Source organism: Hordeum vulgare, chromosome 4H (genome assembly GCF_904849725.1).
Source record: "Hordeum vulgare subsp. vulgare chromosome 4H, MorexV3_pseudomolecules_assembly, whole genome shotgun sequence".
Taxonomy (NCBI): Eukaryota; Viridiplantae; Streptophyta; class Magnoliopsida; order Poales; family Poaceae; genus Hordeum; species Hordeum vulgare.
Window position 1 is genome coordinate 197,305,546 of NC_058521.1, and position 17,489 is coordinate 197,323,034.

At 49.8% G+C, this 17,489-nt stretch overlaps 1 protein-coding gene across 1 annotated transcript; it reads left to right on the forward strand.

The window, feature by feature from the left end:
- Positions 1 to 6,775: 6,775 nt before the first annotated feature.
- On the forward strand, positions 6,776 to 8,832 carry LOC123446312 (probable inactive leucine-rich repeat receptor kinase XIAO). Its single transcript, XM_045122979.1, has one exon. It carries the CDS (start codon positions 7,280 to 7,282, stop codon positions 8,483 to 8,485), a length of 1,206 nt encoding a protein of 401 aa, XP_044978914.1. The 5' UTR covers positions 6,776 to 7,279; the 3' UTR covers positions 8,486 to 8,832.
- Positions 8,833 to 17,489: the final 8,657 nt, after the last annotated feature.

Genomic DNA, 17,489 nt, shown 5'->3' on the forward strand with positions numbered 1-17,489 from the left:
ACACTTGTGCAAGAGGGCTTAATCCCTCATGTTTGCAAATAGACATGTGGTGTTGTGTGAGTAGTTCTTGTGTGTGTGCATGTGTAGGTGTGGATGGTGTGGTGTGAGTACACTTATACATGTGCATGTGTATGTGTTGCACATGTGTGTGTGTGTGTGTGGATGCACACCTATCTCTATGTTAGAGTGACCTTGCCAGAGAGTCCATGCTATGCCTAGATAGGATGATCTAGCCATAGTGTGTGTGCATGTGTATTTGAAGCCAAATAGGATAGCTCCTACATGTGATGATAGTCACTTGTAGCTTTAGGATTTCTTGGTGATATTTTCGAGCTAGCTTTGTGCTTTATTGTTACATGCAAGTACCCATGTATGATATATGGATTTGGGGTAGAATCATCCTAGGAATCCATTGGTGCAGTCAGATTTCACTGTGGAGCAACTTCATAAAACTGTTATTTTCTGATGTGATGCCATGTTTAGAGCCTTACATGAGGTGGTGCTTTGGCCCTTTGTGGATGATTCCTTGATGGAATCGTAGTGGGTGAACCCCTCTACAGCATGGGGCCTTTGTTTTGTTCTTAGGGATTTGTATGCACCTATTGTGCCCTATCAAAGTGGACACTTGGCTGAAACTGTCAGATTTTGTGAAACCCTGTGATTTTCACTAAGTCTGGGAAACTGGAGTTATTTTCTTCCCCTGTTGTCTTGTGTGAATTAGCTCGTGTGTTGGGAATTAGCCCATCCAACAAACTAATGTTTGTGAGATTTTGTGTTTGTTTATATCCCTGTTAAATTTCATGCTTATACATTTCCTGTAGATATCATTTTGGAGGCTGCCAAAATGCTTCAGAGCATAAGCAGCTGGTGATATTTTGTCCAAGTTAGTGTCTATAGATCTGCTCATGGGTGATTCCTTTGCATGAGCTTCTTGTACAGGGTTGTGGAGATTTTGGATGGCTTATGTCTCATGTCTTGTTTGATTCATTAAGAAGACTATAGCTACTTTAAATCTTGTAGACAAACTGCTATGTTGCTATTGAAAACAGATTGTATGATTGTATTGTTTTGCAGCTTGTGTGGGCATTGTTGATGGTATGGTGTGTTCCCATGCACCATCCCACTTATAATTTGTTGCTTGATCATGTGGCAACCTGGTTACACCAGGGAGTGGCCATTAGAGTGTGTTTGTGGCTGTTTTGAACCGTGGGCCTTTGAAACTTGTTTTGTAGTTTTCGGTTGATCTGTGACTCCGTTCTCTATGTTCTTTATATGTTTTTGCTTCGTTTTCTCGTGATGAACATGCTCATGTCATATTCATGCATGTCAAGATAACTTAATATGGGGTTTTGTCCAGAATTCAATTAACTCAACTAATGCATATGAAAGTGACTAGAATAGTGATGCATGCTTCCTTCTTCACATATGCATCATATTGATTGTTGCATTATGTCTTGCCGGTGTTCATTGGCTGTTATCTTATCTTGGGTAGCATCGGGAACAGAGAGCGAGTACGTGGATTCTGGAGAGTACGTGCAGGAAGAACAAGAACAGTTCCAAGCTGAAGACATCACAGGCAAGATGACCGTGACCTTGACACCGTATCTTGATTTGTTATGCTTAGAATCACGGTTCCTTCGTTACATGCTCGCTGCCTACCACTTGATATAAATGCCACCTATCTTTGCCATGAACCCCAAACACTTCCCTGTCCTAGCAAATGTTGTTTGGCTAAGTAGGCTTGCTCAACCTCTAATGAGTAGCTTTGCTAGTTGCAGGTGCCAGCTGTTCCATGTGATAACATGGGTATTTTGATATCATTATGTTTAAACTGGTATGTAATTAATGCACCTATATACTTGGTAAATAATGGAAGGCCTAGCCTTTTGCCGGGTGATTTGTTCCGTTGTTGACGCCTTAGTTTCGGCTACCGGTGTTTGATTCCATAACTGATGGCTCCTAACACGTTCGGGGTTGTTATTGGGACCCCCTTGATAAATCGTGTAGTGATAAGGCTTGTCTGGCAGGACCCAACATTGGTTTGAATCTGCTAATAACCTAATAATAATTTGCATAGGGAATAGCTACCCCGAGGAATTAATCAACAACCCGGGCCAGTGCTCCTCATGAGTGTTGGTCCAACCCAGAGCAGCTTATTAACGCTCCCCGGGGCAACTTGATGTTTTGGCGTGGTAACCATCGCTCATTTGTCCTGTCCTGAGATTGAGATACGCGGCTCTTATCAGGGTCATCGACACGATGGGAGGTCCTGCTAGATTTGTCTTACCTTAGCGATATATCTTGCGTATAGGGATTCCGGTGAAACTTTGGGTCTCCTCAAAGTTGAGGTTTTCCTCTAAGGAATCCGAGGAGATCACGAGTTTTGTGATAGAGGATTAATTTGCGGCGAGTGGCAGTTTGTGATGGACTAGTTTGAGCACCCCTGTAGGGTTTAATCTTTCGGAAAGCCGTGCCCGCGGTTATGTGGCAAATGTGGATATTTTGTTAACATCCAGTTCTAGATAACTTAAAGTAACTCTAATAAAACTGCCAACTGTGTTCGTAACCATGACTATCTTCTTCGGAGATTGTTCTCCGATCGAGAACACGGTGGGGTCATGTTTGACGTAAGTAGGTGTTCATGATCACTTAGTGATCAACCTAGTCTTCGATCGCTCGCGTAGATCACCATATGATTACTTTGATCATCGTAAGGTAGCCACCATATATGCTTAGGTTGCTGCAAACCCAAACACTTAACCTTCCTCACCCAATAACTTGGCTAGTTTCGATACCAAGGTCATTCGATTGCTGAGTCCCCTTGGCTCAGATATTACTACAAACACCAACAAGTACATGTACGCCCGACGCAGGAGATCTAGATGACCACCAGCTGAATTGGGAGTTCGATGAGGACTCTGGCCGATTGTACGTGAACTATCCGGAGGACTGAGGCCGTGGTCGTGATCGGGGGGCCAACATGCGGGAGGTCATAGTTTTACTTGTTTCATGTTGTCCGTAGGGGGAGTAAACTATGCTCTGAATAATGTGTGTCTGTAAGCTTAATGCTACACTCTTATCAGATGGCAAGTGTATGCCCTACTTGTCACTATTTCAGTTATGTAATGTTATGATTATCTCGCTTGTGAAACGTTTAGATGCGCCCCTTTCCCTTTTGAGGCCTCGCCCCCAAAATAGGAAAGGGTCGCATCTTAGTCGTTACAGGACGGGAGATCGAACTCTTACTCGTCATCCTCCTCCTACGAACTCAGAATCGAGATATCATAATCCACTTCCGCCGTGGCGCTCGTCAAGGGGGGCGTTGCCCTCGGACGCTTGGGGGTGCGGTGGGCGGACCTTAGCAGACCGAGATGTTGGAGCCGACGCGGCGGAGCACTCGCTTTGGTTTCCGGCAAGCCAAGCACTCCTCCATCTCCTCCCCCTCCTGTTGCGCCTCGACGATGGGCACCCGTCCCTCTAGGCGGCCCCTGATAGCCGAGCCGCTGGGCCCCTCGACGATGAGGCCTCCTAATCCACCAACAGCCGAGCGGCCGGCCCCCTCAGCAAACTCCGCTTGTGGCGGCACCTCTTCACTAGTCGCTTCCCCGCCGTGGAAGCCCACGTCCCTAGCCTCAAGGGGGGGTCCCTAGTGCCCCACACTTTTGCACGGGCGCAAAGAGCCCCTGCCAGCAGGGCATGGCAGGACCCAGACAAGATACAACCCCCGAGATTACCAAGGCCTCGGCAAGCCTGCCTTGCCGGGAAGGTAACCAAGGTCACGCGCCATTTGGTGGGCGTGATGAACTCACCAAGTAAAAGACCTAGGCAAGCCACCCTTGTCGGGATGACGACTGAAGCCCCCGGAAGCTCCCTTGCCAGGATGACGGGGCTAGGCACTGGAGGGCGACTGCCCTTGCCATAGTGTCGCCGCCCCCAAGTTCCAGCGCATTCTGCATGCGCCAACGCAGCGTCCAGGTGTCGAAACACCTGGATACGTGTCTTCACCATCACATCGCTGACAAGGACAAGACGTGCATTTAATGCAGCTGATAGCGGTAGATGGATAAGCACCGCCCTAGGTTCACTGTAACTTCTTGTGAACCTACGACCAAGCAATGTAGGTGACCCCTTTGCCTATAAAAGGAGGCCCTTAGCTCATTCATAAAGAGTTAGACTCTTTGGACATTGACTCAGAATAAGGTTATCAACAGTCACTGTAACAATCAACAACTAAACGCTTAATATAACCACACAAGGAGGACATAGGGTTTTACGCGTAAGCGGCCCGAACCTGGGTAAAAAGGCTTGTCGGGTGTTGATCATTAGCTCTGCTCTTGACGTCACCTCTCCCCGCCCTACGATCACAAGGGTTTCACTTGGATTCTCATAGGTGTCGACCTTGCACCGCCGACAGGTGTGATAGGTGTTGTAATCGGTTAGTCTTATGCTAGTGTCTCGGTAATATAATCGTGTGTGTTTATGTTTGCCTATTTATAGGAATCTGCTATTTCAGATCACTTGTTTGACCATGTATCCTTGTGTTGTTATACACACACACACACACACACACAAACACACACACACTCTATTATGCCCCCAGGCTGAAGAATAGCTTATTCCTCACCCTGGCCGTTCGACTGAGACAAAGGAAATATCAAAACGCAGAATGTAACTTTCTAGCATGCATGTTGTAAAATTACCTTGATTACACTTGTAAAATTACCTCACTTCTATTGTAAAATTATGACAACATCTTTTAGTGAGATACTGATATGCCACATTTTCATTGCATGCAGAATGTAATTTTGCGGCATTCATGTTATAAAATTACTTCACTTTCTTTTGTACGGTGCTAGACCAACTCCTTCTCATAGTGTAATATTACCTCGGGTGTGTTCTTTTCTTAGAGCAACTCTCGCTGACCCCGCATCCGGCTGGCCCGCAATACGCGTTTGGAGTTCGCGCAAAACCGCTTTTACGGGCCGACGCGGGCTGGCACAGATGCACACCCCGCATAATGGACCCGTAAAAAAGCATATTCGCGGAATATACTTTTTGTACTGGTCGGTTTCTGTGGGTTCTGATCTGGCGCAGCTCCTCCCGGCCCGTAAAACTTAGATTTGCAACTTAAATTGATCTAGCACAATGCTTTTCTTTGCTTTTGCAACAACATTATAGATACAAAAGATATCACCAAATCTTGGCTAGAATAGCAAAACCAAAGAAAACAAGAACCACAAGTATGCAGTTCAGAAGATTTCCAACTTCCATAACTGCTCCCACTAGTTGAAGCAATATCTTCTCCATGCACTCATTAATGATCTGTGGATTCTTGATCTTGCTTTCTTCATTCTTCATCTTTGGTTCCAAAGAAGTAGATGTTGCTTCCCCTCTAGTTGCACATGCACCCGCATCATTGCCTTCGATTGTACTAAGGAGTGCACTAACATCTATTAAGTTTCTTTCTATCAACAAATCAATGTATTGGCCTTCCCAAAACCAAAGTGAGCATACATCGTCCTACACAAAAGAATGAGCAAGCTCGAAGTGAGCTACCGCAATTGAACTAAAGAATGAGCTATGGAATGAGCTACCGCAAGTGCACGTACCCCGTCGATTTCGCGTTTGTAGAACACCCATCCGGGATGCGTCGGCGTGCCCGAAGTGAGCCGCAACATTGGCGCCGGCAGTCGTCGCACTCTATGAGCGGCATCGGCAGGCCACAGAGACGTTGCGCGAGCGCCGAGCCCGGTGGACGGGGGACGAGTCCATGCCCGCAAACCTTCGGCGGCGGCGGGCGGACGAACCCGTGCATGCATGCTGCGATGCACCCTTGCCTGGGCTGTGGGAGAGGCTCCCCGACCACTCCATCGCCTCGGGCAACAACCGGCGGCCGGAAAAAGACAAATCCAGCGGCCCGCGATGAAGTGTCGCAGATCTGCAAATCCGGCGGCCCGCCGACGTAGGGGGGAAGGGAGGGGAGGCCTCGTGCGCGTGGCGGCCTTCCGGCATGCTCCTGCCGGCTGCTGTCGCCGGAATCTTGGGCGACGGCCGACAGCGTCGCGAGGGGGGAGAGGAGACGTGGCTGGTGGGAGAAAGCGCGGGATTAAATGTCCCCCCACCAACTGCTTCCGCTTATATGCAGGGCACCGCAGCCCCGAGGGGGAAACCCGCGTTTTCCCGGGTTAGGGTCGGGATTTTGCCGCGCCCCTAAAATTTATTGCGGGCCGAGGCGGGATGCGGGGTCTGATCGGGCTGGTTTTTCCACCCGACCCGCATTTTGGCGATTATTTTACGGGCCGGGGTGGGATGCGAGGTCTGCTAGAGTTGTTCTTATGTTTTCAAGTAGGATTGGACCGGGGTGAGGAATAACTAGTTATATGTTGGAATACACGCATGTGTGTGTGCATGTGAGAGAGATTTACATAATTAGACAATGATGCTCAGTTGTCTATGATTGATGCTGAGTTGCCTACAAATATTGTAAAATTGCTCAATTTTGATGCTCAGATGCCTACAAAATGCTATGAAATTGCTTAAAAGTATAAATTTTTGATGCTGCATATTTTCGCATGAGGAGACGCTCATTTCAATCTAATAGTACAGCTACACTTATTAGTATTTAAATATAAAGTGAGGCGAAAGAGATGCCCTAAGAGCAAGTACTCAATAGTATGACGTAGGCGGGCTGTAAGACTTAAAATAATATATTTGTGATAAGTTGGAAGAGAGAGAAGAGGAGACAGAAGAGAAGCGGGCTACAAACTAATAGCCGGCTGCAAAATATGCTCCTAGACACTTTATGAGAGAGGATGGTGGACCTTGTATCAATAAAGTAGCACTTATTTACATCTACCTATTGTACTTGTGGGCTATAAGCTCGTTATAGATGACGTGTCAACATCATATAGCGAGCAGCTGGTGATACATCGTATAGCCAATATTAACCATGCTCTAATCTCACTGGTGACACATCGTATAGCCAATATTAACCATGCTCTAATCTCACATTGACGCCCATGGCGCAGCCCAGCGCACCCTAAAAATTAACAACTGGAAATTGGGGCCACCAAGCCAGGTGTGCCCTACTTGTCCTTGAGCCACAGTATGTCGTCGGGTGGCACGTACGCACCCTTATCAAGGCAGAGCCCATCCCCAGCGCGTTCTTCTCCTCCAAACTCACACTCCCCAACGCCGCGCTCAACAGTGCCATTCACTGAGCTCATTCTCTTTCCTCTACTGATACACTACCGCCTCGCGACTTCGCCCCGAGAGCCCAATGGCCGCGCGCGTGACGCGACGCCCTGCCGCCGTCTTCCTGATCCTCGTTGCTGCCCTTCTCACGGTTACGATACAGTCAGCTGCGGCGACGCTGCACCCGGTGGACTACCTGGTACTGCAGGCCGTCCGGCGCGCGCTCTCCGACCTGCCGGGCTCCGGCTTCTTCGCTTCGTGGGACTTCACCGGAGACGCCTGCGGCTTCGCGGGGGTCTCCTGCTCCGGCGATGGTCGGGTCGTCACGCTGGCCCTCGGGGACCCGCGCGCCGGCGCACCAGGCCTCTCGGGCGCATTCCCCTCCGCCGCGCTCGCGCGTCTCTCCGCGCTTAGCTCGCTCTCGCTCGTCCCTGGCCGCGTATCCGGGGGCTTATCTTCCGCCGTCGCGGCGCTCCCCTCGCTCCGCTTCCTCGCTCTATCCGGGAACCTCATCTCCGGCAACCTCCCCGGAGGATTCTCCCCTGCTCTTCGGACGGTTGATCTCAGCAAGAACTCCTTTTCCGGCAGGATACCCTCCTCACTGCTCCAAATCAGGAGTCTCCGAACGCTCGTCCTCTCCCACAACTCCCTCTCCGGCGAGATCCCCAAGACAGTGAGTTCGCCGCTGGTCCACCTCGACCTCAGGAACAATCGCCTATCCGGCGACGTCCCGCCTCTCCCGGAGACGGCCGTGTACCTAAGTCTCGGCGGGAACAGGCTGTCCGGCCGCGTGGGCGGCGTCCTTCGCAGATTGACGAGGCTGTCGTTTCTTGACCTCGGCGGGAACTGGTTCTCCGGCGAGGTCCCCGGAGAAGTCTTCTCCTTCCGGATTGGGTACCTGCAGTTGCGCAAGAATGCCTTCTCTGGCGAGCTCCGGCCGGCGGGGCGGTTGCCGTTGGGCGCCACGGTAGACCTCAGTCACAACGCGCTATCCGGGCGGGTGCCGGCGGAGCTGTCGAGCGCGGCTGCAGTGTACCTGAACGGGAACAAGTTTGCTGGAGCGGTGCCGGCAGAGATTGTGGCGGCGGCGGAGGGCGGGCGCATGCGGGTGCTCTTCCTTCAAGACAACTTCCTGACCGGCATCAGCGTGCGCGGCGTGCCGGCGAGCGCAGAGGTATGTGCACACTGGAACTGTGTTGCGCCGCCGCCGACCGTGGTGGCCGCGTGCCCGGCCAAGGGCGGCAGGGGGCGGCGCCGGCCGCCGGCTCAGTGCGGCGGGAGGAGGGGGTAAGGAAGGAAAGGCTTAAGGCCCCGCTTGGATGCGGTGTAAGTATATACGCCCGGATTTAACAGGCGTAAATTACTCGTAGTAGCTTATATTTTACTCCTATTTGGAACAGAAACGATGATAGAGATCTATATTAACCGTCTTCTGCCTAGCGTAAATTACTCGTAGTAGCTTATTTTTTATTTGGAACAGTAACGATGACTAGAGATCTATATTAACCGTCTTCTGCCTTTGCGAAGATCCATCGTCTTCTGCCTTTGATCTTTTCTTCGGATGAAAACCTAATCCGTCTTATCGGATCGGTAATGAGATATGCTTGGCAGCCTTACTTTATTGAAAGTATTGTTTTAGGGAGGCTTCACGTAATGCACACTTAATCAGTGGTGATGTGAATGGTCGGGTTTCGCGTTTGTCCAAGGATGGCTGTTGCACGGTAGTTTTGGCAGCATGAGCACATTTGACATGCAGTGTACGTCAGACAAGTTTGTTCGTCCTTTTCTCGGGATTGGTGCGGCACATGTTTACTTCTTTTCGGACATGTCTTCTCGCTCTCAAGTCGATGAGGTTGAAGAACACATTTGTGGTAAACTTGCTCGATGCGGGTGCCTTTCAATGTTCTCGCAGCGAAGTCGTAGTTATCGGGTCGCGAGCGTGACGGGTGATATACGATGATACTGCAATGGCTGCGATGTACTCTATTCTTCTTGTTTTGTTCTACCGACGTCTATGTATGTCATGTGTGTTGTTTCCTAGTTTAGCTAGGTGTGGTTGCCTGCTGTACAAGTTTTCGTTCGATTTTCGTTTAATAAGCTGAACAGTTTTCGTCGTCGGCTTATTTCTTTTGAATGAAGTTTTAGCAGCTCTTCTGTTAACTTCAAAAATATATTAAAAAAATATTAATTACGGAGGTATCTTCGAGTCAACCGACAGTCCAAACGAAGGCTTTTGGGGTTTAAGTGGGTAATGTCGGTGTCATAGCTGCTGACACAGGTGAATAACAATTTTTGTGTTTATTTTTGGGCGGATGCTACGCATCATCCGACTGATCCGCACGTAGGATCAGCCGGGTCGATAGCCACCCGATGTGTTCGTCTAGCGCGTTGTGTTAGAGCATCTCCAACAGGCGCGCTTCGCGCCGCGCCTAAAAAACGAGTTTGCCGCGCGCTGGTCGCCTGGTTTGGCGCGTCGCGCAGCGCTGGCTCCAGCAGTAGCTATAAAATGCAACGCGCGCGCTCCGCTCCAGCAGCGCGCAAAAATGCAGCGCGCGCGCCGCTGCAGCAGCGCCCAAAATGGAATGAAACATTCATCAAAATGCAATAACATGTGAAACTTATGCCCACAAGTTCATCCAACCAAGTTCAAAATGCAAACCAAGTTCAAAATACAAGTTCATCCAACAAAGTTGAAGACATATAACACATCAATCATCTTCCTCGTCGTCTTCCTCTTCTTCCGAAGACGATTCTTCCGCCTTCGAAGATGAATCTTCCTCCCTAACCTCATCACGCACCGCATCACGTGTAGCTCCGACGGTCTTGGCAAGATCTTCAACGGTATTTTCATGGGTATGTGTGTGAGGCACATCGAAAGACATTCCACCCATGACCGGAGGTGCACCCATGCCGCCCATGAGAGAAGCAAAACTCATGCCACCCATGCCTCCCATAGCGTTGGAGGATGCTCCAAAGCCACCCATAGCGCTGAAGCCACCGCCACAATGCAAATAAGCTATCTATATGATAATGCATTGAAAAAATAACAAGAAAATAAAAGTTGGAATTTTTTTCACCTTGTGGGCATTTCATCGAACACGTGGTGCGCGTCCGCCGCCGGCTCAACGAGTGAGCTCGTCGGCGCTTCGGTAGACGCCGCGCCCGGCCGGCGCACTGCAACCTTCTTCTTCGGCTTCGAGCTACCGGAGCCGTCCGTCGTCTTCTTCTTCGCGGATGTTTTTCCTTTCTTCCGCTCCAATGGTGCGGCGGCGGCACGGGACGGCGCCGGTGCGACGCCACCCGTCGGTGTGGTCATCCGCGGCGGCAAGAAGAGGCTGCGCGCGAGGCCGACGGTCGGCGGAGCTCCGGCGGCGACAGCGCCAACGCCCGCCGCGCTAGGGTTTTCGGCGGAGGCGGCAGCGGCGGGGGGTCGCGGCTGTACAGCGGGGTCAGCGGGGCGCCGGTGTGCGCGTCCATGGTGGCAGGGGCGCTGGCGCCGGCGCGCGGGAGAAAGGAGGAAGAATAGGGAGAGTTCGCGCGCGCGCTCGAGTCTGCCGCGCGCCGAAGTGGACGCCCGAAATACACAGCGCGGGATGGGGCTATGACCAGCGCGTCCAAATCGTTTTAGCGCGCGCGGTTTTAGCGCGCCTGCTGGAGCTGTCCGCCGCGTTGCGCGCGCTATATTTACCTTTTTTGCCGCGCGGCGTTAGTATAGCGCGGCTGTTGGACATGCTCTTAGCCGTACGATCCACTTTAGTTGATCTTGATACTAATTGCTTTCACATGTCCATCTCCACGTGACTGGTTTGACTAATGGTATGCACTGCAGCGACTCTACGTGCATGATTCCATTTAACCAGTTAGTCCCAGCCTCGTCCACTTACATGGTCCCATGAACCGTACACACCGTATCTAGGTACTACAGTTTTGCTTCACGTGCCTACGCGATGGCACAAACGAAGCACAACACACATCATGACTAGTCTCATGCAAAGTTTAATTAGCCTATCCTATATCTGCAGCAATTTTCATTGTGCTTGGGTCAAAAATTATGTCGCGCGGGCCAAATCGTTAGATTGGACACAGAGTGGTTCCAACATCGCCCTCGCTTCGTGCACAACCCTTTCAATCAATGGCATGGCCGCGGCATTCACCGGGTATCTCACTCGTCCTCGCTTCACAATAACATCGCAACACTGTCAACCACCGTTGTAACATCACAACATCGTCGACCGTCGCCGTAACATCTTAACACCATAAACCGAGGCAGTAACATAGCAACATCATCGACCATCGTCATAACATCGCAACACTGTCGACCACGGTAATAGTATCGGAACATCATCTACCTCACCGTAACATCCTAACACCATCAACATGTTACACCATCAACCAAGGCAGTAACATAGCAACAAAATCGACCGCCTTCCTAACATCGCAACACCGACAACCATCATCATAGTATCGCAACATCGTCGACCTCGTCGTAACATCCAAACACTATCAACCGAGGCAGTAACATAGCAACATCATCGTTCGTCGTCGTAACATCGCAACACTATCGACCATCGCCGTAGCATCGCAACATGGCTGATTGCGTTGTAGCATCACAAGACCATCAACTGTCGTTGTAATAGCCCAATACACATCAACCACCGTCGTAGCATGGTCGATCGCCGTTGTAGCATCACAAGGCCATCCACTATCATCGTAACAGCCCATCACACGTCGACCACCACCGTAACATTGCGACAACGTCGACCGCCATTGTAACACCGCAACACCATCGATCGCCATCATAACATCACAACACCATCGACCACTGGTGTAACATTGCAACACCATCAACCACCATCGTAGCATCGAATAACATCAAGCGCTGTCGTAATATCGCAACACCATTAACCGTCGTCAACATCGCCAGGCACCCCGTGCACTAGCCTCACCGACGACGACACACCTGCAAATGGCCACATCACCGACGATGCTTCCGAAGCGGCTGTAACACCAACACAGCAGGCGAAGCTCCCGTAGCGACCGCAACACCCGTGACGACGTCGACATTTGCAGCATCACGTGGTAAGCTTTGCAAAAAAAAGAGTGAGCGACTCGCAACTAAAATGGCCGAACTTGCTCAATGAACGCCTAGCTTGCAGCATTGAGTGCCCACCTGCAACAACACAGCTCGCCCCTTAAAGCCTCGTGTGGTATGCTTTGCTGCATCACATCATTTTGCAGCACAACAGTTCGGTATTGTAGAAGCAAAAAAAGCTCATGTCATTATTGCATACGTCTTGGAGCATGATGGACTATATTTGCGCATCGTTTAATATTTGCAGCATGACGCAACAACATGGAAGTAGAAAAATAAATATGACCATGAGGCTTGTAGCGCTACGCGTCGAGCTGGCAACACCATCGGTCGGCTTGCAACGTCACACATGTTTTACAACACCGCGACATAGCTTTCCAGCAAAATCAAATGTGGCGTCCGGACTTGCAACGCTACGCTCCCGATTTGCAGCAACAAGGATCAGCCACTCGCCCGAATTTCATCGGCTTTATAATGTTGCACATGTCAATTGCAACAAGCCAACCGTCCTTGTAGCTCCGGCATGGCGAACTTTCGAACATAATAAAATATCAAATGGTTGCAGCAAAACATGATTTTTTTTTAATATATCACGACGAGGTAATACAGAAAAACCACTTGCCGTACGCAATTGCAGCAAATGCTGAAGAAACATCTTAGCATGTCGGCTGTGACAATTAATTGGTAGTACATAGATGGGCGACGGAGCAGGAGCAAACAGCAGCGCCACATGCACCTGTACCAATAAAGTATAAACAGTACCGTGGGTCTAGAGTTCGTGTGCGTGAGAAAAGAAAATAAACAGGCCTCGGGCTGGTCCTGAAGTTATCATGCGAGAAAAGAAGCTAAACCAGGCATCAACGTGTCCGTGGAGGCCACGTGGCTAGCTAGCAAAGCGGCTGATGCGCGTGCCTTAAATCAGCCGGCTGATTAGAAGAGTTTTCCTCATTTTTGTGCTTCCTTTAGATATACGGCCGTAATTTGTGAGACGTACACGAGGAAGGTGGATCTATTGTGCTTCAGTGTCAGCGATTGCCATTTACTCGCTCCGTATTAGACTAGTTCTTTCCAGCTATTATTATGGGAAATGATTATCTTTCACCGGTCGATTGTGCGCGGCCGTCCATCAGCTCCGTAGCCGTTTGATTTGATCAGATGGTTGCACAACATCCTACGTCTGTTAAAGCCACCTTCGTTTCCTGCAACTGACCTGTTGTTTCAGGAAATGGTCTTAAAGCTAGGGCTCCTCACTTGTCCATGCTGCGCATTCAACTCGGCCTCGACGACCTCGCCGTCGTCTGCCTGGTGCCACACAACCCTTGTCGGAGCTGCAGCCGTTGCCATGGCCGCCGCGATCTGTTCCACATCGTCGTCGCCCTGAGGCCCCACCGACGCCCAGATCCGGCGGGATCCGCTAGCCGCCGCACGGTCCCCTCCCGCCACCACCGCCGCCCTCGTTCAGCTCCCAGCCGCTTCTTCCCGTGGCGTCACTAGTGGGGGGAGCTCACCGCGACGGACAACGGATGGCGGGCGGCGTGTGTCGGCTACGGGCGGCGTATGCCGGGTGGGCGACCTCGGTCCGGGCTCCGGCGTGGCCTGGGCGTGGAGGACATACGTGCGTGCGGCTGCGCTCGACTCCAGATGCATGCGTGGGGTGGCGGGCGCGACGACCTGCGAGACGTGGCGGCTGTGCAGCCAGGAGCGCGAGGCACGTTGCGGGTGAAGGAGCTGCTCGCCTGCTATACTGCTCCATTCGTGCTACTTCGATCTGGATCTGGTATGCGCTAGCTCTTTGATTTTGGTGTTGTAGCTTTACTGAGGAGAAGATCGAGGGTCGGTGGCGGAGGTGCTGGGCGCAACTCCGGGAGAAATCTTTGCGCTGGTCTCCATCGTAGCCGGCAACGGCAGCGTCCACGGGTGTCATGATCTTTCTTGGCAGCGTCGTCATAGAGGTGTGCTCCTCCTCCCAACGGCTTGGGCTCCGAAGGGAAACCTCCGGTCCTTTGGGTCGGGCGATGAAGGCGTCCTCGTGTGTTTCTTCTCCTTGGGGGCATTGTCTTGGAGCTGGCCACGACGGGGAGACTTCTAGAGTACGACATCTTCGCCATGGGTGGTGGCATCTTCGCCGCATGGTTTGCTGAGATGGGGCGCTGGTTTCTGTTTGGCAACGATGATGGAGTTGAGAGGAGCTCGGGTCGCGGCATGGACTTTGGTAGTCGGTTTTTTCGGACGTGTCCGAGGTGGTATTCCATGGGTTGCTTGGTTGCGTTGAAGTCGGAGCTGCGGTGGAGTGAGTCCAGGCGGTGACGATGATGGGCGCTTGGTGGTCGTTTGCGAAGGGCACGGTCGGTGCAAGTCCTGGATATTTCCCTTTGTTATACTCGTCATCAAGGTCGGAGTTGTCGGTTGCTCGCGTGTGTGGTCATTCGATGGCATGTGCTGTCGTGGTTTTTTTTTCGGCTGTTCGCGGGATGACTTTGATGTTGTAGCTTGATGGTGAAGTCTGAGTCGCTCGTTCGAGGCAACCGGTGATGACGATGATGCTTGCGACTTCGCGGCGGACATATTTCTTCTTCGCAGTTTTGGGTTCCATGTCAATGGTCAGGTTGACCGATGGTGTCCATGTCATATGGATTGTATGTTGTATCAATTTTAGCCTGGGTTTTCGTCAATTAACCGCACAATTCTCTTCTCCTTAATTAATGATGAAAAAGACAAATCTTTTGTCTCTTTTAAAAAAAAATTTGCAGTGCCGTCGGTAGTTTGGAAGTAGAAAAACGGAAAACAGATTTATTTTTCTGTAATTTGATGGCTTGGGTTGGGTCAGAAACACCAGCAAAGCATATTCTCATGTGAACATTGCTTACTCAAGAAGTTAAACACCACCTTCCCCTTTTCACTTGTTCTTCCCTCCTTTCTCATTTCCAACATCACTTTGGGAAGTGAAGAAGAACTCACGAGAATGATCTGCCGTTAAGAGTCTCTCGTCTTGGATTTTACTTGACGATCTTGCTTTCCGTCTGTACATGTGTGTTTTCAACCTTTGAACGATTTTTTTTTGTATTTTGATTCTTTTAGTAAAGTAAATCGAAATCTGATCCTCGTTGTAAAATTTTCAGGATCTGACCCTTTCCTATCACCGAGTCCCATGACAATAGTATATAACAACATATCGTCAAAGTCCCTGATAAAAGGACCACGTTAGTGCAGTGCATCTCTACAGCCACACGTGCTCGCGATAGCATATGCAACCCTATCGCCAAGGGTCTGACGGTAGGATGCATGTACGCAGGCTTATAATTTTTTGCGGTAGAGCGTGCAATCCTACCGTCAGGGATCTTGACGATAGGTTGTTATACCCTATCATCATAGGGCCTCGCGACAGAAAGAGGGTCGGACTCGATATTTTTGCAAACGAGGGTCAGATCTATATTTACTTCAGCAAAAGAATCAAAACATGAAATTAGCCCCTTTGAACAAAGTTACAGTATCTTTTCACTTTCTGCATCATGACCTCAAATCTTTTTTTTTGCCCACCGAGCACTAGATGAGCAGAATGATGCTTGTAGAGTTATGCACACAAGAAGGCAGCAATTATGCAGGTCTTGGCATGGATGTTCTGAATAATCATGGTGGTGTACTTACTTTCTGCAGCACTACCAAACACGTATCTGCATGCACCATCTTCTTTCTCTTTCCATGGAAGAAGTCTGTGGAATCCATGCCTGTTAATCTCGGGCATGTAATTAGATGATGGATTAATCAAATAATGTTCCTCTTGCTAATAACATATGCACGCGCTGGCAGGGGTTCAGTTGCAGAGAGAGTGGCAGTAGCCACGAGCATCTGGGTGAGTGCTGTGTCAGTGTCATCTTGAGCTCTGCATGTCTTCGCGTTGCGGCTACGCATGGTTGGAAAGGAACACTGGACTGAACACAGAGGAACACCGCGGTGGTGCTTGTTCGATTTCGCTTGGGTTTTTTGCTCCGTGACGTGGAAGCAGCGAGAAGCAACTGAGCAGGGCCCACGGTCATTGGTTTGTCTCTGTACGTACGTGATGTGTGTGGGGGACAAATTCGCGACCCTTTTTAACCAAGTTAACCGAATCTAATCCTATGTTTAAAAAATCAAATTTGATTTTTTCTACCGTCATCTGCTCAGGTGGTAGGCTAGGACATGCTACCGCCGCTCCCTATGACGATAGAGTAGCGGTCAACGTAGACGGCGCTATATGTTTAGCTGACGTGGATAAGTGCCTACCGCCACACGCAGTGACGGTAGGGTGCGTGTACCTACCGTCACAGCGAGTGCTGATAGGATACTCAGTATGGTTAAATGAGTGAGGGAAAGTTTGATGGGTCCCATCAGCCACCCATTCATCCTGAGATCCCCTTCTTTCCCGAGCTGAGCTCATGTGTCCTCTTTTTTCTTCATTCTTGGCTTCATCAAATCCATCTCCATTGCTTGAGTTTTCTCCCGTGGATCGAGCCCAATTTCATAACTCAAGGTACCTTACCCCCTCGCTTCTTTTTGATAGGTTGGAATCATCTCATTTGGTGGAATTTTTTGACTTGTATGCAAACCCTAATTTAGGTCATTTTGGTGTGAAATCCATGGATTTGAGGGATGATAGATCTATAATTATTGTTAGGCATTTTGTAGGTTTAGGGTTCGGGTTAGACAATGTCATTAGTAAGTAGTTAGGGTTAAGGAGCGATAGTTTGTTATTTGTGTTGTTGTTTGAATTTAATGCATAGATCTTTCCTAACCCGTGAATGCATTGTAGTTATTTGGCCCATATTATGTTGCCGGTCTATCAATGACCTTTTTACAATGCATTTAGATGTATAGACTCGTTAATGTGCATTATTTGGATAAGGAGAAATTTATCAAAGGCAATGCCGATGAAGGGGAAGAATTCATAGTTTTTGAATCAAGCCCAACTTATGAGGATGTGGTTGTGAAAGTTAGAAGTGTGTTAAATTGGATTGACCCAAATGATGAAGTTAACCTTATAAGAAGGTATGATGTTGGAGTGGGGTTGAAGTCTCGATTGAAGAGTATGCCTATCACGTCGAAATTGCATTGGAAGGTGTACAAGGATAATATAATTGAATCAGAAGACAAATCACTTGAATTATTTGGCACCAAGGTTGAGCTACCAGTAACAGCGTGAGAGCGACGCTTCACACGCCTTCCATTT

Bases quoted from the DNA above. Each gene is read 5' to 3' on its own strand.
- LOC123446312 (XM_045122979.1), top strand. From the start codon at position 7,280: ATGGCCGCGCGCGTGACGCGACGCCCTGCCGCCGTCTTCCTGATCCTC.